Genomic DNA, 18,134 nt, shown 5'->3' with positions numbered 1-18,134 from the left:
ATGGTTAATTTGTCCTGGATGTGTAAGGGATTGTAGTCTGCTAAGGGGGTGGCGGGGATTTGTAGGTTTATTAGGCTCCCACCAGTGTGGGGTGTGGAGTACACTGGAAAGAGGTTTCAGGAACCACCAAATGACCAGATACTAGTGTTGCTCATTCTTTTCTATGGCAGTAAGAAATAGCTGTAGGTTTTAAGTGATTGTGAGTGATTATTAAATGTAGCATCTCTGGTTAGAAAATATGACCATTCTTTTTTTTTTTCTTCTTCTCCCCAAAGCCCCAGTGCATGGTTGTATATCCTAGTTGTAAGTCCTTCTAGTTCTTCTATGTGAGCCACCACCACAGCATGGCTACTGACAGATGGGTGGTGTGGTTCCACGACCGGGGACTGAACTCGGGCCGCCAAAGCGGTGACAGCACTGAACCTTAAACACTAGGCCATCAGGGCTGGCTCAAATATGACCATTCTTCACCCGTTCCTCATACCTTGTCTTGAGCCCAGGAGAGCCTTCCTGACCTCATGGTTGCCTTGTTTAATTGCTGCTCTGATGGATTTCCACTGTCCCGTAAGCAACATCCTTGAAAGGGAACTAAATATGTCGAATGAATAGTTGGGAATCCCCCCTCTCCCCCCCCACCGCCCAATAACATGTACCGTGCATCTTTTAAATTTAAAGGATTTATTAAAATGAAAATCATTCTGGGATACTGTTTAAAACCTGGCTTTTTCCTTTTAATGGTAATGTAAGAAATTGATTTTTTATAGTTAAAATAAAGTAGAATTAGAGTATGGTCTAGTTAGAAATACTTTGGCCCAATTATCCTTATTTGTCATTAGATTGGACGGCTATATCCTAGGACAATTATTTTATACCCCTTCATGTTCTAGCAGAAACAGTTAAATGGCTTTTGTATTTCCCGAGGTCTACTGGCTTACCTGGGAAGGTATTTAGAATGGACAGTCTGAGATTACATCTGTGTCGAAGTATAGTTTTGAGGGGGATAATTATGATTTTATGATTATTTATTGATTTTCAAAATGATCATGTTAGAATGTCTAATGTTAATGATTTGTTAATATAAATAGAGGAGACAGTAGAAAGAAGTGAAACATTTAATTTGTTGAAAATTCTACATTGAGTAAATCTTCCTCTGCCCGCCCCCAGGTGTCTTTCAGTTAATGATTTTAAAATGTCAACATCTTATATTTTTTCCTGACCAATCTTCTGGGAATATTTGGTACATGTTGTTCCATCTGATGAAGTAAGAAAAAAATTGCACATCTTCTTTCTCAAGGGAAATTAAATTATTTTCTCTTTTTATATAAACATTTGCTTTGAAATATATTTATATTTCAAGGGCTTTGAAATATTTGATATTATATCCAAAGCATCATTTCCTCATACTGCCTCAACCTCAAAATGGAACTCCTCTTTAAACTGTTACCCAATATCACAAGTTTATCGTATGAGTTAAATTTATGTGCTAAATGACTCAAATAGACTCCCCCCTCCTCGCTTTTGTCCTGAGTATATGGTGTCTGAGTTGGTAGAAATTTTTATCCTAATACTTTCTAAATTAATCTAAACCACCTAGATTTTAACATTTCAGTTTTTAAAACTTAAAAAAATTTGTGTGCATTTCTCATTTGTAGCCACTGCCCTATTACTCACCTGTCTCCCTGGTTTTCCACCCCTTCCCACTCCTGCTGCCTCTCTTTAGTTCTTTAGGCTCCCCAGTACTCTCGCCTGTTCCTACACTACTCTCTTCTAGAACAGAGCGAGGTCACCAAAGTGTCCTTTGCTCTTCCTGCCCCAGCCTGAGTGTCCCTTTACAGCCTCTCCTCCACGCTTCACTTAACGTATTACTCCCCCGTCCTTCCATTCAGTGACTGGGTGTCGTGGGAGAGTGGAATGAGCCTGGGCGTGTGTGTGTGCAGAGAGTTCTGTCTGTGACTCTAGCTGAGTGAAATGGTGCAGGTTTCCTAACCCTCAACCCCAGCTTCTTGATCTTAATAAGGAGAGGGTTGAATCGGTGACCTCTGAATCTCTACCTGTTCTCACATTGCGTGATAAAGTAATTCACAGTAAACTGTAATTAGGCTTAGCCTTCTGAGGGTGGGTGAATGGATGTGTATTTTCAGTTTAAAACAATAGCTTATTGGGGCTGGCCCCGTGGCATAGTGGTTAAGTTCGGCGTGCTCTGCTTTGGCAGCCCAGGTTCACGGATTCGGATCCTGGGTGCGGACCTACACCACTCGTCAGCCATGCTGTGGCAGCGACCCATGTACAAAATAGAGGAAGATTGGCACAGATGGTAGCTCAGGGCAAATCATCCTCAGCAAAACAAAAACAAAACAAAACAAAAGCCATAATAGCTTATCGATCCAAATATATGACTGTGTGTGTTAGATATATTTTTGAACATCTCCATCCCGCCCCCCCTACTCTCCCCAGCCCACTCGGACTATGATCCAGGGAATAAAATGCAAGGAGTCAGTTTTTCAACCACCGAGGTGTGTACATATTTCCTCCAGTCTCACCTTCTCATCTGGGGTTCAGGGGAGAAATCACTGCTCTGTGAGAGAGGGTGGGTTAGGAGTAGAAACATTTTCTAATGCAAAAGGACTTCTTTGTTCTCACCCCTCATCATTTGTTATGACCGCAGTCAGGGCAAAAAATAAAATGACCGGCTAGTTCTGCTCCGTTGAAGCCTGTTCTGTCCCCGGGTAGCTCAGGACAAAGCCTGCAGCCGCCTCGCTACCCTCTGAGTCTGTGTCAATGCCTCCACTCAGGGAGGATGTCAGCAAAGGGCCCCGTACTAGTTGTTCCCCTGGGACTGCCTATTCTTAGATTCTGCAGTCTACTGAATTCTCAGAGTCTCAGAGGAAGACTTGAATAGCCAGGTTTGGGTCTTGGTCATGGTGTGTGCAGAAGTCTGACCCTTTTGCGTTACCATTGCTATTATTTTTCTCCCTTCATACATTTTTCACCATGTACATCATTTACATTTACGGGTGTATAGATTAATGAGTACATGTTTCTCCCTTAAAAAATATCTTATGGAAGACTTAGACTGTATATTTTTAGAGGATCATGTTTTAACACAATATAGTTTTTGAAATTTACATTTTTGAGGGGATTGGTGGCTTTTTATGCACATTTCATCAACTCAGTTACCAAAATCATTTTGTTTTCTTTCTTTTTTTTTTTTTTTTTTCCTTTTTGGCAGGAGAGAAAAAATGATGAGAAAGGATATAGAAGCAACTAGTCCCCTCACCCTCAAAGGGTGAGCTTTGGACTGTTAACAATAAAATCACCTTTCATAAAAAAAAAAAAAAAAAAGGAAAAACCTCAAAGCTGTATTGAAAAATCACACTCACACACACACATAAATAAGGAATTTATATGCATGGTATAAAATTCCCAAGGTAGAAAGAGCCTGTGGAGAATGGTCTCCGTCCTGTCCTCCCACCATCAAGTTCACTGCCGTCGAAGATAGCAGTTGCTTGTCTCTCCATTGGCTGTTTTAGAATTCTAGTCTTATTCTGGTAAATCCCTGTTTTCTCTGTTTCCCCCACTCCATAGTTATCTCAAATAGAACAGTCTTTTCAATCTAGCATTCAGTGCACATGTTCCAGTCATGCGGTTACAAAGTTGACATTGCAGCCTCAGCAAAGGTTATCTCTTTAAAATTCTCTGAAATTCCCCTTTGGCACATCCATTTTGGCAGCTGGGTTTATATAGGAAAGTGGTAAAGCGTTTGGCTTCTCTTTTTGTGCTTTATAAAAATAGAATTCTCTGGCCAGAAGGGCAGCTAGGCAAGAAGCTCCTTATAGTTCCCATCGGTTGTCCTTGCTGAATATTTTCCCTTTTCCCTGTAGTGAATGGGATCTTTACCACGTGTGTGTGGGCCAAGTGGGTGGTTTTATAAAACGTGAACATACTGTAGCCTGACACTTATTTTAAAGTCTTATTAGAAGACCCTGCTGTTCTAACGTGTGTGAGGTACTGTTGTACTGTTATGACTTTTGATTTTGTATTTTTTTAAAAAATTGAAACAACTCAAAGATTATATTCACTGATTCAAAACGACCTGTTGCAGTTTGGGCAGTAGTATAACAAGAAAGATGGAAATTCCCAATTGCTTTCCGGTGAGATGTATTCATCACTAAATAAATGATGTCACATGCCTGTTTTCTTGGAAAAGTGCTTTTTGGGGTAGAGACAGCTGAATCCCTGGGAGGCAGCACAGGCCTTTGCTTTCTCTTTTTTTATTTTCAAGTCGCTTTTTCTAGGAAATTGTTGCTTCTGTTAGCAGAATTGACCTATTCATTACTCTAGGTTGCCTTCAGAGCCCTTCATTTCTCTCTCTACGTACTATGACCTCCACAGAAGCAGAGCCTTGTGCAAGTCACACGGATGTATTTCCATAGTTAAGATCCTCTAATTTAAAAATGCGTATGTTTGGGTTGGAAAACACTTATTTTTCATTTTGTTTTAAATGTAGGTGCTGGTACCCTAGATGTCAAAGCTTCCACATTAGAAATGAGCATGGCTCTCTTCATTGTTAAATTCTTTTCCTGCTTATATTATATGAATAACAATTTTGCTCTTGAGCATACCCTCTCCCCCACGCCCGATTTATATACATTGGAAATAATGCTCTTTTGCTAGCTCAGATTTTTAGAATAAGATTTATTATCTTGTGCATCACATACACACTTTTTCTCTGAAGCTGCAGATTTTTTCCTGTTATGCTTCTGTTTTATCAAAAAGCACACTGTCGACTTTATAGATCTGTGATATCGAATGCCCTCGATGGATCCTTGGGAAGAAAGTGTTTTAAAGTGCATAATTAAGGCACTTGAGCATAAAACTACAATTATACACTTGTGTATTAATTTTGTGTACAGTAAGACTTTAGTTCAACACTGGTTGTAATTGAGAGGAAGCATTTTACTGCCAGTGAATGCCTGCGTTTTATGAATTCTTAAACAAAATCTCCTCTAATTGGCTGACCTGGAAAGAAAGGTGAAAACATCTGTAGTGAGGAGGTAGGGGAGAATACAAAATGTATACTAGAGGCTTTTTTTAAACAGTAACTACAAAAGTCATCTTACTTTTGTGTACAGCCGTGCTTCCTGTGCCTCGGAATCATGCAGGCTGTTTAGCTGCTGTTCCACAAGAAAGGCTAACAGTGAAAGCAGTTTAGATGAGCCAGTGAAAATGATCAAGAGACAGAGTGGGACAGATAGCAGTTAACAAGGAATCTTTGATCTGGTAGCATAAAGGCTTTAGCTTGCATTGGTTGACCATCCATTTGTCAGTCAAATTCTACGTACTAGCATTAGGGGGCACTCCTTGAAACTTGGAGTTAATTTTATGAAAACTAAATGGTGTACCACTTTACAAAATGGATAATAATGTTCCAGAACTTCTTACCCTCAAGAGGTAGCATGGACTAGAAATATAAACTAATTTAAGAAGGGTATAAATAAATTTCATGGAGAAGAGAATGATAATGATTATGAAGAGGAAATAAAGGCTGTTCAGGACATATCCCTGACTTTTGGAAATTGAGGTCACGAGAGCCACAACCATTTAGTTCCCACAGCCGTATAGAATAATTCACTCGGCAGAACGTTGGTCTGACCTAGTGTTCTCATAAGCTGTGATTTGCTAAATATAGAGCAGTTGGACTTAGAGTAAGCAGTGAAATTTTGTAGGCAATTAATAATTGTAAAGAAATCCAAGAGAGATTATATGTATGTTATGTTCACCATGTTTATGTGTATAATCTTACCTTGTGTTTACCTGTTAAGGAAGTCTTAGAAAACAGATTCGTCATGAAAAAAGACATTACTGATGGCAAATGAGAACTTTTCAACTTAACCTCACAAATCAAAAAGTAAATTTATTTTCTGATATGAATTTAAAAAAATTTTAAAGTGAAAGGAGAGGGTTAACGTAGCCCAGATATGTTGGTTATTTTTCAGTCTATAAAACAACAGCAGTATTTGTGGCCCGGAAGTTATCTGTCAGGAACAAGGGCAGAGATGAAAATGGAAGTGGGCTCCATAGCAATCTGAGCTGTGTAACTCGGCTGCATGGTTGGTCATCAGGCCTGTCCCGGAGTTTAAGACACTGCTGGACCCTTGGATGCTTTGCCAGCTCCTTCAACCCTGTGTTTTTCTCTGTCACTCAAGGGAAGCTGGAGAAAACTTAAAGGAACTTAGCTTTAGTGTACAATGCACACAATAAGCACTCAATATACATTTGTTGCAGAAAGAGTAATTTCAGGAAATTGTAGAGCTTATTTCCCATCAGACAAGCCCAAGGACCAGTTTTGTTTTTCTTTTTAAAATAAGACAGTGAAAAACAAAAGCACCCAAATTGTTTACAAGTCGCAGTTGGGAACTTAGCTTAAGGGACTGTAGATTGTGGAGCAGTTGTAGGATCTTGACCTTGTCAACTTCATTACCTCCCAGCACATTATTTTTGACTGGACATGTTGACATAATAAAATTTCCTCATGCAGTTGGTTCAACCATACATCGGCTTAGCATCTGAATTCCTTGCTGTGGGGAATTTTCAGTCTGTCTCTTACACATGAAAAATAGCGTTTGATCTTTCTGTGAAGTCGGAAGCCAGCAGAATTGGCCACAGTAATGACTAAAACGTAGCTGCTGTGAACTTACAATTTTTCCTATGCTTTTAGCCTTCCCATTTTGTTAGAATTTACCTGGAGGGACTCAAACCTATGATGAAAAACAAACAAATAAGAATTAAGGAGCTTTCTGCTGTTAGAGATAAATTGTTATATTTTTTGATAACTCTTAGCAATAAATAATCCAAAATAAATTGTATTTTGTTCTAGATTTGTGAAAAACACCGAGTTGGTTTAAGAAATGATAGATAACATTTTGGTGTATATTCTTCTAGGCTATTAATTGTTTGCTCACATACCACACATACAGAGATTTTCATGTTCAAAAAGAGCATTAGACTATATATATTGTTTTGTGACCTGCTGCCCCTTACACCCCACCTCAATAATCCATGGACAGCCCTTCTTCCTATTAAATACATATTATCTACAATGAGATTCATTAATTTTAATGGCTCTATGATATTTTATTGGAACCCACCTCCCTTTTTTTTAGCCAATCCCTATTGATGGTCATGTAGACATTTAGGCTGTTTCCATATTTTTGAGTGGGGGTGCTATCATGGGGGTGCAGTGAGCTCCTTGCTACGTATATCTTTGAATACTTGTTTCATATTTTTTTCTTGAGATAAATTCTCAAAAGTAGAATTCTGGGTTGGAGGGATATCGTTTCTCTACATATTGTGACTTCCCGTAGATATTTGACTTTACATACCCACCATGATTATTTCAGTATGCCCAATTGCTGTGTAATATTTTGGATCATGTAAAGGGAAAATAGGAAAACTCCCTAAGCACCTAGGAACAGTCATTATTTAATTAGCAAATAGGAAATTTACGTCTAGACATAAAAAAGGCAGGAATAGTTTAACATAAATATGTCGTAAAAAGATGTGAGGTCAAGAGTTTAGCTATTTCCTTCGTTATTAAGTGTATATACATATTCTACCGCTGTACTTTAAGGTATAGTTTACATACAATAAAATGCTCAGATCTTAAGTGTACAATTTGATGAGTTTTAAAAAATATGTACATCCATAAAACCACCACCCTAATTAAGGTACAGAATATTTTCATCACTTGCGAAAGTTCCCTCATGCCTCTTTCTAGCCAGTCCCCATACCCCACAACCACTGTTATGATTTCTATCGCTATAAATTGGTTTTGCCTATTTTTGAACTTCGTATAAACATATCATCAGTGTGTTGAATGTGTATACATTTAATATAGTTCTTCAGGGAAGTGTAGATCCCAAACCAAACTGTACTTCTTAGAAAAGGATCTGAAGCTGATGGGACAATGGAGTAGAGTAAGAACAGTATGTCTTTCAGAAGAATGAAGTTGGACTCTTACCTTACTCTGTATACAAAAATTAACTCAAAATGGGTCACAGCCTAAACATAGGAGTTAAACCTGTAAAAGTCTTAGAAGAAAACATAGGGAAAGCTTCAGGACATTAGATTTGGCAATGATTTCTTGAATATGAAACCAAATGCACAGGCAACAAAAGAAAAGATAGATAAATCGGACAACATCAAAATGAAAAACTTTTGTGCATCAAAGGACGCTATCAAGAGAATGAAAAGGCAACCCACAGAACAGGAAAAAATATTTGCAAATCTTATATCACATAAGGGATTAATATCCAGAATATATAAAGTTGTATATATACACATATATGTACAACTCAATAACAAAAAACAAACAACCCAATTAAAAAATGGACAAAGGACTTGAGTACATTTTCCGAAGTAAGATAAACAAATGGCAGATAAGTATGCAAAAAGATGCCGCTAATCATTAGGAAAATGAAAATCAAACCCACAATGAGATGATACCACTTCACAGCCATTAGGATGGCTATTACAAAAACAAACAAAATAGCAAGTGTTGTCAAGGATGTGGAGAAATTGGAACCCTTATGCACTGTTGGTGAGAATAGAAAATGGTATAGCTGCTGTGAAAAACAATGTGACAGTCCCTTAAAAAATTAAACATAGAACTACCATATGATCCAGCAATTCCACTTCTGGGTGTATATCCAAAAGAAGTGAAAGTAAAGACTTGAACAGGTGTTTGTATGCCTGTTTTCATAGCAGCGTTATTCACAGTAACCAAAAGGTAGAAACAACCCAAGTGTCCATGATGGATGACTAGATAAACAAAGTAGAGTATATACTTACAATGGAATATTTGTCAGCCTTAAAAAGGAATGAAATTCTGATGCCTGCTATAACATGGGTGAACCTTGAAGGCCTTATGCTAAGTGAAATAAGCCGAACACAAAAGGAGAAATATTGTGTGATCATACTTATATGAGGTACCTGGAATAACCAGATTTATAGAGACAGCAGAATAATGGTTACCAGGGGCTGGGATGGGGAGAAGGAATGGAGAGTTAGTGTTTAATGAGTATAGAGTCTCAGTTTGGGATGGTGAGGTTCTGGTGATGGATAGTGGTAATTGTTGCACAACAGTGTGAATTTCGTTAATGTCACTAAACTATATGCTTAAAAATAGTTAAAATGGTACATTTTATGTTATGTGTATTTTACCACAGTGAAAAAAAGAACAATAGGTCTTTAGTCTGGAAAGTTGAAGATATGGAGAAAAGTGCTCATTCCATTCCATATCATAAAATTAGTATGTTAGAATGCAGAAGTGGGGCGTTTTCCCTATTTTAAAAATGTCCGTAATAAGTTTAGGACAAGGTAAAGTATTACTTTTGATCTTAAATTGTTTTCCTCCAAAAGGAGGGACAAATTGATAATGTAAATGGATTCAGATAATCCAGAGGTGACAGATCCATAAGAGAAACTGAGGTATATTTTAGTACCATAACTTCCAAGCTCACATCAAGGAGGGTTATAATATCTGTTCCCAATGTTTTTATGAACTGTTTTGGAGATAGAACATTGGACTGGACCATTGTGTAGCTCAAGGCAGAAGCTCTTAGATTTATATGTCAGTGGTGTGTGATTTATATACTTATTCCAGAGAGTTCAGTCAACATATCCTCACTGAGCTCTTGCTACGGGCCCAGTGTTCTCAGTACAGCGGTGAACTGAACTGCCGAGGCCACGTCTTCTATGGAATTTACATTCCAATGGGTGTGGTGGTGTGCTGGTGGGCAGATACATTTATAAAATCCTAGATTTGAAGGTAGATGGGTTTCTTAATTTTTTAAGGATTTCATAAATCCTTTAGTGTACCAATATATTATGTTTTATTTTTATAGTATTTTTTTTTCTCAAACGTTTTTTACTGTAGAACTTATTTCTGTGAGTTAACTTGCCAGATTAGCGTCCTTTGTAGGAGCCATAGGGAAAAATGCTGGTATAAAGCCCTTCCTGTCAGAGATTTACCAATCTACAGGGAACTTGGAAAACCATAATGAAATCTTTGGCCTAGCCTTACCCCAGGTGAAAGGCCTGCAACAGGTTAGGGCTCCTGGGTGTAGTCATCAGGAGTGGGTCTCTGGAGCAAAGCAGCAGACCAAGGTCCCCTTCTCTCAAGGCCCTCTTCTGCCTGTGCGTATGCTGGTGCCTCCCATGCCTCTTCCTTTGGAGGGGGTGGAGGGTGTGGGGTAGGGTGGAGGTGACATCTTTATGTTAGAATTTTGAATTATGAAATAATTTAGGCATACAGAAACGTACAGAAACAAATATAGTAGACACTTGTGTAATTACACCAAGATTATAGGTGTTAACATTTTACTACATTTGGTTCATATCTCCCTTTTTTTTTTTTCTCTGCAAAGTCCCAGTGCACGGTTGTATATCCTAGTTGTAAGTCCTTCTAGTTCTTCTGTGTGAGCCGCTGCCACAGCATGGCTACTGACAGACATGGGGTGTGGTTCTGCGACCGAGAGCTGAACCCTGGCCGCCGAAGCGGTGAGAGTGCCAAACTTGAACCACTAGACCATCAAGGCTGTGTCTCCTTTTTTTCAAGGGAAAAATGCAAGGCTGAAGTCTTTTCCCGTCTCCCTTCCCCAGAGAGTGTTGTATATTTCCCTTTCAATGAATGTTTTTGTGCTTTTACTGTATAAGTATTTTCATAAACAATATATACTACTATTTTTTGTATTAAAAATTTATAGAAATGGTATCACACTCCATTAACCTTTTGTTGCTTTCTTTTTAAATTCAGCATTTTATTTTTTAGATTTGAACGATTTTGATATCTTACTACCTTTTTTTTTTTTTTTAACTACTGTATAGAATTCCACTGTATGACTATAGCAAAATCTGTTTTTTCCATTTGCCTACTGTGTTAGGGTTAGACTGTGTCCTCTTTCATGGGTATATATTCACAAGGAGAATTGCTAGGTCGTAGGGTCAATGCACTTTTCAACTTAGTGGAGAAACTGCTTTCTAAAACTTCTTTAGAAAGAAAAAGGGGGAGAAGATAAACCTTGATCATTTCTTCAATTGTCAAGTATGAGCATAGAGTTTAGGGTAAGGTAAAATGAAAAATGGGGCCTGGAATTCTGCATATATAACACGATACAGAGATGTGAAAGTTAATTCTCATGTCCTTTATCAAAGTAGTTTCCTAAAATAAATGCTTAAAAGTAAATGAATCATTTTTAGTTATACTTTCCCTCTCCAATAATGTTTGAAAGTGTTCATACGGCTTTGAAAATTGGAATAAATTTTTTGTTGTTGTGTGTGCTCACGCTGCATTTTAAGATCCTCTTTTAGAAATGAGTGAAATAAATTCTTGTTTTTCTTGTTTTTAAATAACAAACAGAAAAGCTCTTATCCCAGGCATTTTCTGGAGATTTCCATTTAGTTGAGTGATTCTTTTTATTCAAACCGTGATAAAGGTCCAGGGCATTTGCTGGGCCATAATGACTTAGAAGGTTCACAGTTAGTAGCCAGGGCCCTGTGCTGCTGTTCAGTGTTTTCGGCTACTGGATGAAGCTAAACAGATGTGTATCAAAAACCTGGACGCTACAAGTGATTTCAATTTTATAATGTGTTTCTTCATTAGTTTAAAATTTTATATAATTTTTTATAAGTTGATTTAGTAATCCATTGAACAACATTCATTCATTCAACAAATATTTGTTGACTGGTCGGCCTTCTTCCGGGAGTGTGGGAGCTTATAGTCTAGCGATGAGGACATTCAGTAAACACATGAAGGCATAATCAAGGGGTTCACTAACTAACTAAATCGGATTATCTCCCCTGTGGAACTGGCGTGAGAACGATGGCGGTGGGGCTGGGCTTAGGCTGGTTAGGGAAGAGACGGCATCTGAGCTGGAAGTGCTTTGTGTCCTCACCTCTGAGTGGTGCCTGGTGCTCAGCACCTTGGTTAAATTTCACTTGCATCCAGCAGTCTTCTAATCTCATTTACCCTGAATACGCTTGAGAACTGAGAGGTAAACAAAGAGACTCTGAGTAGTCAAAATGGATTTCACAAAACTCGAGGCAATAAATAAAAGCTCATGAGCTTCCCTCATGGCCTAGTCCCCTGGGTCTTCACAATTTTACCCATGTAGGGGGTGTCTCGGTCCTCAGCAGAGTCCGCTGAGGATGGAGGTCAGAGGGGCCGAGCAGTGGCTGAGTGCCTTGATGGCGTGTGAGAAGACGCAGAGCGAGACGAGGGTTACACTCTGGGTCTGTGCAGACGGCTTCAGCAGTGGGCTCTGGGGCGGTCAGTGTACTAGGGCTCAGCCTGTCGATTTATGCTCCATCGTAATGATTGTTTGGGTTTGGTTTAAGATGTCAGGAAAACATATAGCAGATCTTTGAAAGCCCTGCATCTAAATTGATTAAGTCAAAAACAAGATTGATCCTCCATGAATTAGACTTTAGGACCAGACAACTGAGGTATTATATTTAGACATTGATTTTTAAAATAACATTTAGGAACTATTTTAGAGAAAGCACTACAACTTGTAGTTTAATAAGTAATAATAGCATCTGTGTAGAATTCCAGGTTGGATTAGTATATTGCTGCTTATAATGTTATATGTTTTGATAGATCTTACAGATGGAGATGAAAGACAAATGTTGTTATGTGATTGACCATCTTCCCACAACTGAGGGACAGTCGGACTTGGATTTAGATTCCATACATTTCTAACCCAGAGCGTCTTGAGCTAAACTACGGTTGAGTAATCCCTGCTCTGTCGTCGCTCCCGTGTGACCAGAGGCAGCTGATGGGCACTAGGCCCCAGGTCTAACCGACAGCCCGGTTGTACTGTGTTGTAAGTGACCTCATCCCAGGCTCTCAGAGGGTGAGGTGCCGGTTAGGTTAGTACCCAGTGAATCAGACCATGCATCTGAAAGGATAGCAAATAGGTGTTTAATTGGGGAAGACAGTCATAAAATCTCCCAAGCAGATGTTTTTGATGGCTTCCCCTCTGAAGTTTGCCGTGTTCTGTAGTCATTGCTGTGGTTCCATTGAAGATTTGCTCACGCTCCCTCCCACCCGACCTGCATCCCCTGCACCCCGACTTGTCGCCAAACTTTTCAGAGCTGGAATAATAGATAGCAACAATTCTAATGAGTTCATGGCTGCTCTCGTGTTAGTAGACTCCTGCAGTACGTCCTGTTGTTGTCTTGCTGAGAAAATAGAGCCCCCCTCTGCAAACAACACTTCCATGTTGTGTGTACGGGTTTCTGTAAACCAGAAAGTCAACATATTAAAGTGCAATTCATAGGGGAGTTGCTGGCTGTGTTGACTGAGCTTCGCAGTCGTTTTAGCACTGGCAAAAGTGTTACCCTAACTGCTTCAAATCCAACTGCAAAGATGCTTGTGTGAAATCTAGTATTAGATATCAAATCCAACATATGGGTGTTGAACGGAAGGATATGTGTTGTGGTAGTATATGGTATTCTAGCATGTGGAGCTGTATTTTATGGAAATTCTTTGGCTTGGCTTATGGCGGAGACATACATTCAATTCATTATGAGATATCAAGCTGTAAAATACATAAAAGCTAAGAATTCAACTGTGCTGTTAAATGATTTCAATACAGACTTGTCTGCTCTATTAACTTAGGGTTTGTGTGATGAGAGGCATTTGCGAGCCATTCTGGCCAAATGTTTTGTGATCATTGTTGACAAATCTTAAAAATAATCTAGATCAGGTCAAAAGGAATGTGAACTTTAGCTTTTTGCATCTTTTCCTTTTACTTCATTGTATGTGTTATGAATTACTGTGCTAACTGGTCTTAGAGACAAATTGTTTAAAATGTTCCTCCTTTTACCATTCCTTCTTTTTCCTCGTTCAATATTCTATAGTGAATTAGTTTTTTAAGTGGGTATCTGGAGCTGATCACTGAATTCTTAAGTGTGTGGGCTTAAGGGGCTCAAGTTCTTGGAGTTCTCAAATGGACCATATTGTGGTATTAACAGAGTGACTTCACCATTCTCGTCTCTGGAATGCTTTTTGCCATCCTGATATCTTGCTTTTCTTTTCCTCTCCTGCTCTGTCTCCCAATTAGAAGAAGTCAATAGATTTCTCGTTTGAAAAAAACATTAAAAAAATATCATCAATGGTGTATTTATTACACGGGGAAGGACTTTCCTTTGAGCAATGATTTCAAGGACTTTCAGGCTCATGTAAATTAGAGATGGAGAAGACTCATTTGGGGCCATTTTTGTCTGTATTTCTGGAATTTGCAGTGCAGTACACTTTGGTTTACATGGTTACCTGTTTTATCAACTAGGAAAGTACTATCCTTGTATTAGAGATGAATATCTTTCCTTCAGGAACTCACTGATGGTTATGTTTTTGATACACCTAGGATTGCTTTCTAAAGGGATTTATTTGTTTGTAGAACAATGTAGTTTCTTTTTAGCAAAAATAGTAAATGGAATTGCTAATGTAACTGGTACGGTATCTGCTACAAATGTAATTGGGATGTTCTGACCTTAGGTGAAACAAACATGCACCCAAACCACAAACATCCTACAAAATACCAGAAAGTGGACTTGGACTGGTGGAGTTCATTTTCATTTTGAGTGTTGCATGTGAATGGATGAACTTAATGCTTCTTTGACTTTCTTAGCAGAGACGATTTTTTAATGTCAGTATGAGGAGCTTTTTTCGCCCCCGCTGGATTTTTATGATGTTATCAATATTTGATAGCTGCTAAAATATTATTTTTTAAAGCAAAGTCAAATTGTCTTTTGACTTCATTGACAATATGTGAATAGAAGGCAGTATGCCGATTTATCTAATGGAGAGAATATTAAAAATATTGAATTGCTTAGCAAAGAACCCACTTCATGTTGCTGACTTGAAACCATATTTGATTTCATTGAATTGCACATTTTGACTTTCTCACTTGCTTTGCTTGATTCCTTGACAGATGCCACCTCAGTATGGACAGCAAGGTGTGAGTGGTTACTGCCAGCAGGGCCAGCAGCCTTATTACAACCAGCAGCCGCAGCCTCCGCACCTCCCTCCGCAGGCGCAGTACCTGCCATCCCAGTCCCAGCAGAGGTACCAGCCGCAGCAGGTGAGCACAGCTCCTGGTCCCCAGGCCTCTGTTCTGTCCCCGCGGTCTGGGTTCAAAGGCCAGACTGGGATCTGAGACGTCTTCCTGTCCCATTTAAAAAATTCTGTTCTCAGTGGGAAAAAATGTAGTTTTGAGAAAATGCAAAACCATAACCTTAATCTAGACTGTTGGTTTATTTCTGGATGGATGTTTGGGATTGAAGGGTGGGAAGAATGACTAGTTTAATAGCTTCTTACATGACTGGTTAGTGAGAGCAGAAAATGCCAGTCATTTCATGTTCTTTGTCATTTGTGTTCTGAATCTCTCAAGGAAGTGCTCTGCCACTTTGTTGAGGCTTACTCAGGAAAATGGTTTTATCGATGATTTAATTTTGCTAGTTGGCACATACGTGGTATTTTCATCTTGAGCTTTTCGGGGTTTGTTTTTGTTTTAATGGTAAGTGCTACTATATCTAAACATCGTTGCCTTTGGCAGTGTAGTTTTTCTTAAACTGGCTTATAAACAGATAATCACTTCAATTACAATATATTAAAATACTAAAGGGAATCATGTACTTGAAGTATATTAAGCAGTTTCTAGTTTAAATTAGCCTCGTTAAATACTCTTTTAGGTTATTGGGCTATATATTTCAGCTTACATGATTTGCAGAAAAATAGTACCTATGCATTTGGTAAAATGATGGTTTCATCTTGTTTTAGAGACTATCGTTGAGTGATATTAAAAGACATCGTGAGCTAGGGACTCGTACTCTGAATCCAAATAAAACTTCCATAGCGCTTCCAATTAGAAGCATCAAAATGTAACTTTCCATTTTATATTGTCGTCTCTTCTTTCTCTCTTGGGGGGTGGTGGTGGTGAAGAGAGGGGAAGATAATGACATCGACTCTTCAGTTTTTTAAAATGCTTCTTACACATCTTGAAGAGATTGTTGATGCTAAGCAAAATAGATAAATATATGAAGCTTAATTTTAATCAGTTGATCTGATTTCTTAGGTATTTTCTTGAGTTCATTGGAGTCTTTTCCCATGTGGCTTTTGTTGAAGAGTTCTAAAGAGATTTTATGACTTTACTCAAAACATTTTGAAATAGCAGCTGAGATTGAAGATCCTATAGAATCTTCTTTTTTGCATATGTCTTTTCAAAATTTTGGTATTTTATAAAGGGATTTATAGAGGTAGGAATGTCCATTATTTCAGAGTTATTTGGTCTGATCTTTTATTAAAATGTGGGAAAATTAAATAACCTTTCAATCTCATTGCTTTTTAAGTGAGAGAGACCAGTATCTGGGTTTATGATATATAAAGTTATAGGCTTTTTCAAGGGCTTTCAGAGTCTTATTGAACTTCTCTGTAGACATATAATGTTTTCTCGTGTCGTCAAAATTTAAGAAGGACTCAGTAGAGAGATTATTCATTTTACTGTAGTGTGCTAAGATGAATCTCTGATTGTAAAACTGGTTTGATTAAGGATTCTGAGTGCCTGTCATTTCCTTCAAGACCAAGCTCAAAATTTACTTCCTTTATGAAGCATTCACAATGACTTCTACCACATGGCAATTAGTTACTTAATATCCTTCCTATTTAAATATTTAAAGCATACTACAGGTAGAGCCTTATTTTAATGAATACTATTTTAATGTGATTAGTTTAGCTCTATTTTATGCTTTGATTAATACTATCATTATTTTATTGACTTGAATACAATAAATTATATGGCAGGAAATACTATATAACCATGGCTCTTTAACATAAATATTGTCATTTTTTTGTATTCCAGGGTAAGCTAAACATTCCTCAGAGTATGTGGGAATTTTTTTATTGTTTTCATGCTCTCTAACTGTAAAATGTCTAAGTATTTTTTAAGTTTCATTAAACTCATGATGGGACAAAGAGGTGAAAGTTGGAGACATTTAGGTAGCATAGTCAGACGGTCTGGTTTGATAGGATCAGTTCTGGTTTTTTGGGAGTTAGATGTTCAGATAGATTCGGAAGACTTCTCTAGGAAATGAGATGTAGCATTTTAGACATAGCATCTCCAAAAACAGAATAATCCCACCAAATCGATCCTAAAATAAAGTAAAAATGGGGCTGGCCCAGTGGTGTAGTGGTTAAGTTTGCACGCCCTGGCTTCTCAGGTTTGGATCCTGGGCACAGACCTTCACACCACTCATCAAGCCGTGCAGTGGTGGCGACCCACGTACAAAAAGAAAGAGGAAGATGGGCTCAGATGTTAGCTCAGGGACAGTCTTCCTCAAGCGAAAAGAGGAAGATTGACAACAGATGTTAGCTCAGGGCCAATCTTCCTCACCAAAAACAAACAAAAAAAACAAAGTAAAAATAACCAATAGAATATTTTCAAAATCAAGCCAAATTTTAATATGAATTTGTAACACTGAATTCACATACACTTAAAAACAAAAGAAGCTCAACTATATTTAATGGAATAAGCCACTGTTTCATAACAAACAAGACGTTCATTTCTGCAGACTTTTCTTTTGTTTCCAAACATAGCATACATAGTCTACTGATTTTTATTTTAGGGAGTCAATCCTCAAATAATACTTTCTGTCTTTTGTTAATGTGATTGATACAAAAGGTAATTTTAAGGTTCCAGTAAGATACCTCACTTTGTGTCTTTAACATTTTTTATAGTGTAATGTTTTGAATAATCAATACCTTTATATGTTTCAAAAATTAAAAAGTATAAGGAAAGGATACAGAGAAAAGTATCCCACCACAGTTTCTCCTGCCTAATTCACCACCCGCCTCATCCTTTGACAGATAACCACCTGATTAGTTTATTGTATGTCTTTCTGGTTTCTTTATACAAAGAAGCAAAATACCGTATTTTAATTTTTTACACAAATGGTGGCATACTGTAACCTACTGTACATACTCTTCTGTTCTTTATCGTCCCTCTCTCCCACCCATTTAAATATATTTTCTGTAGATCTTTCCAAAGGTGTACATAAAGCAATCTTTCATTCTT

The 18,134-nt window shown here is 38.0% G+C and overlaps 1 protein-coding gene across 9 annotated transcripts in view; it reads left to right on the top strand.

The window, feature by feature from the left end:
* Window positions 1-18,134, top strand: part of ARID1B (AT-rich interaction domain 1B) — a 417,978-nt gene that overhangs the window by 113,552 nt on the left and 286,292 nt on the right. For all 9 annotated transcript variants that reach the window (XM_058534096.1, XM_058534092.1, XM_058534093.1 and 6 more), the window contains exon 3: window positions 14,997-15,146. In XM_058534096.1, the coding sequence (XP_058390079.1) occupies window positions 14,997-15,146 (150 nt within the window). The remainder of the gene's footprint in view (window positions 1-14,996; window positions 15,147-18,134) is intronic.

Source organism: Diceros bicornis, chromosome 39 (assembly GCF_020826845.1).
Source record: "Diceros bicornis minor isolate mBicDic1 chromosome 39, mDicBic1.mat.cur, whole genome shotgun sequence".
Lineage (NCBI taxonomy): Eukaryota > Metazoa > Chordata > Mammalia > Perissodactyla > Rhinocerotidae > Diceros > Diceros bicornis.
The sequence above is the reverse complement of the archived record's forward strand: the minus strand, read 5'-3'. Positions and strand labels throughout refer to the sequence as shown.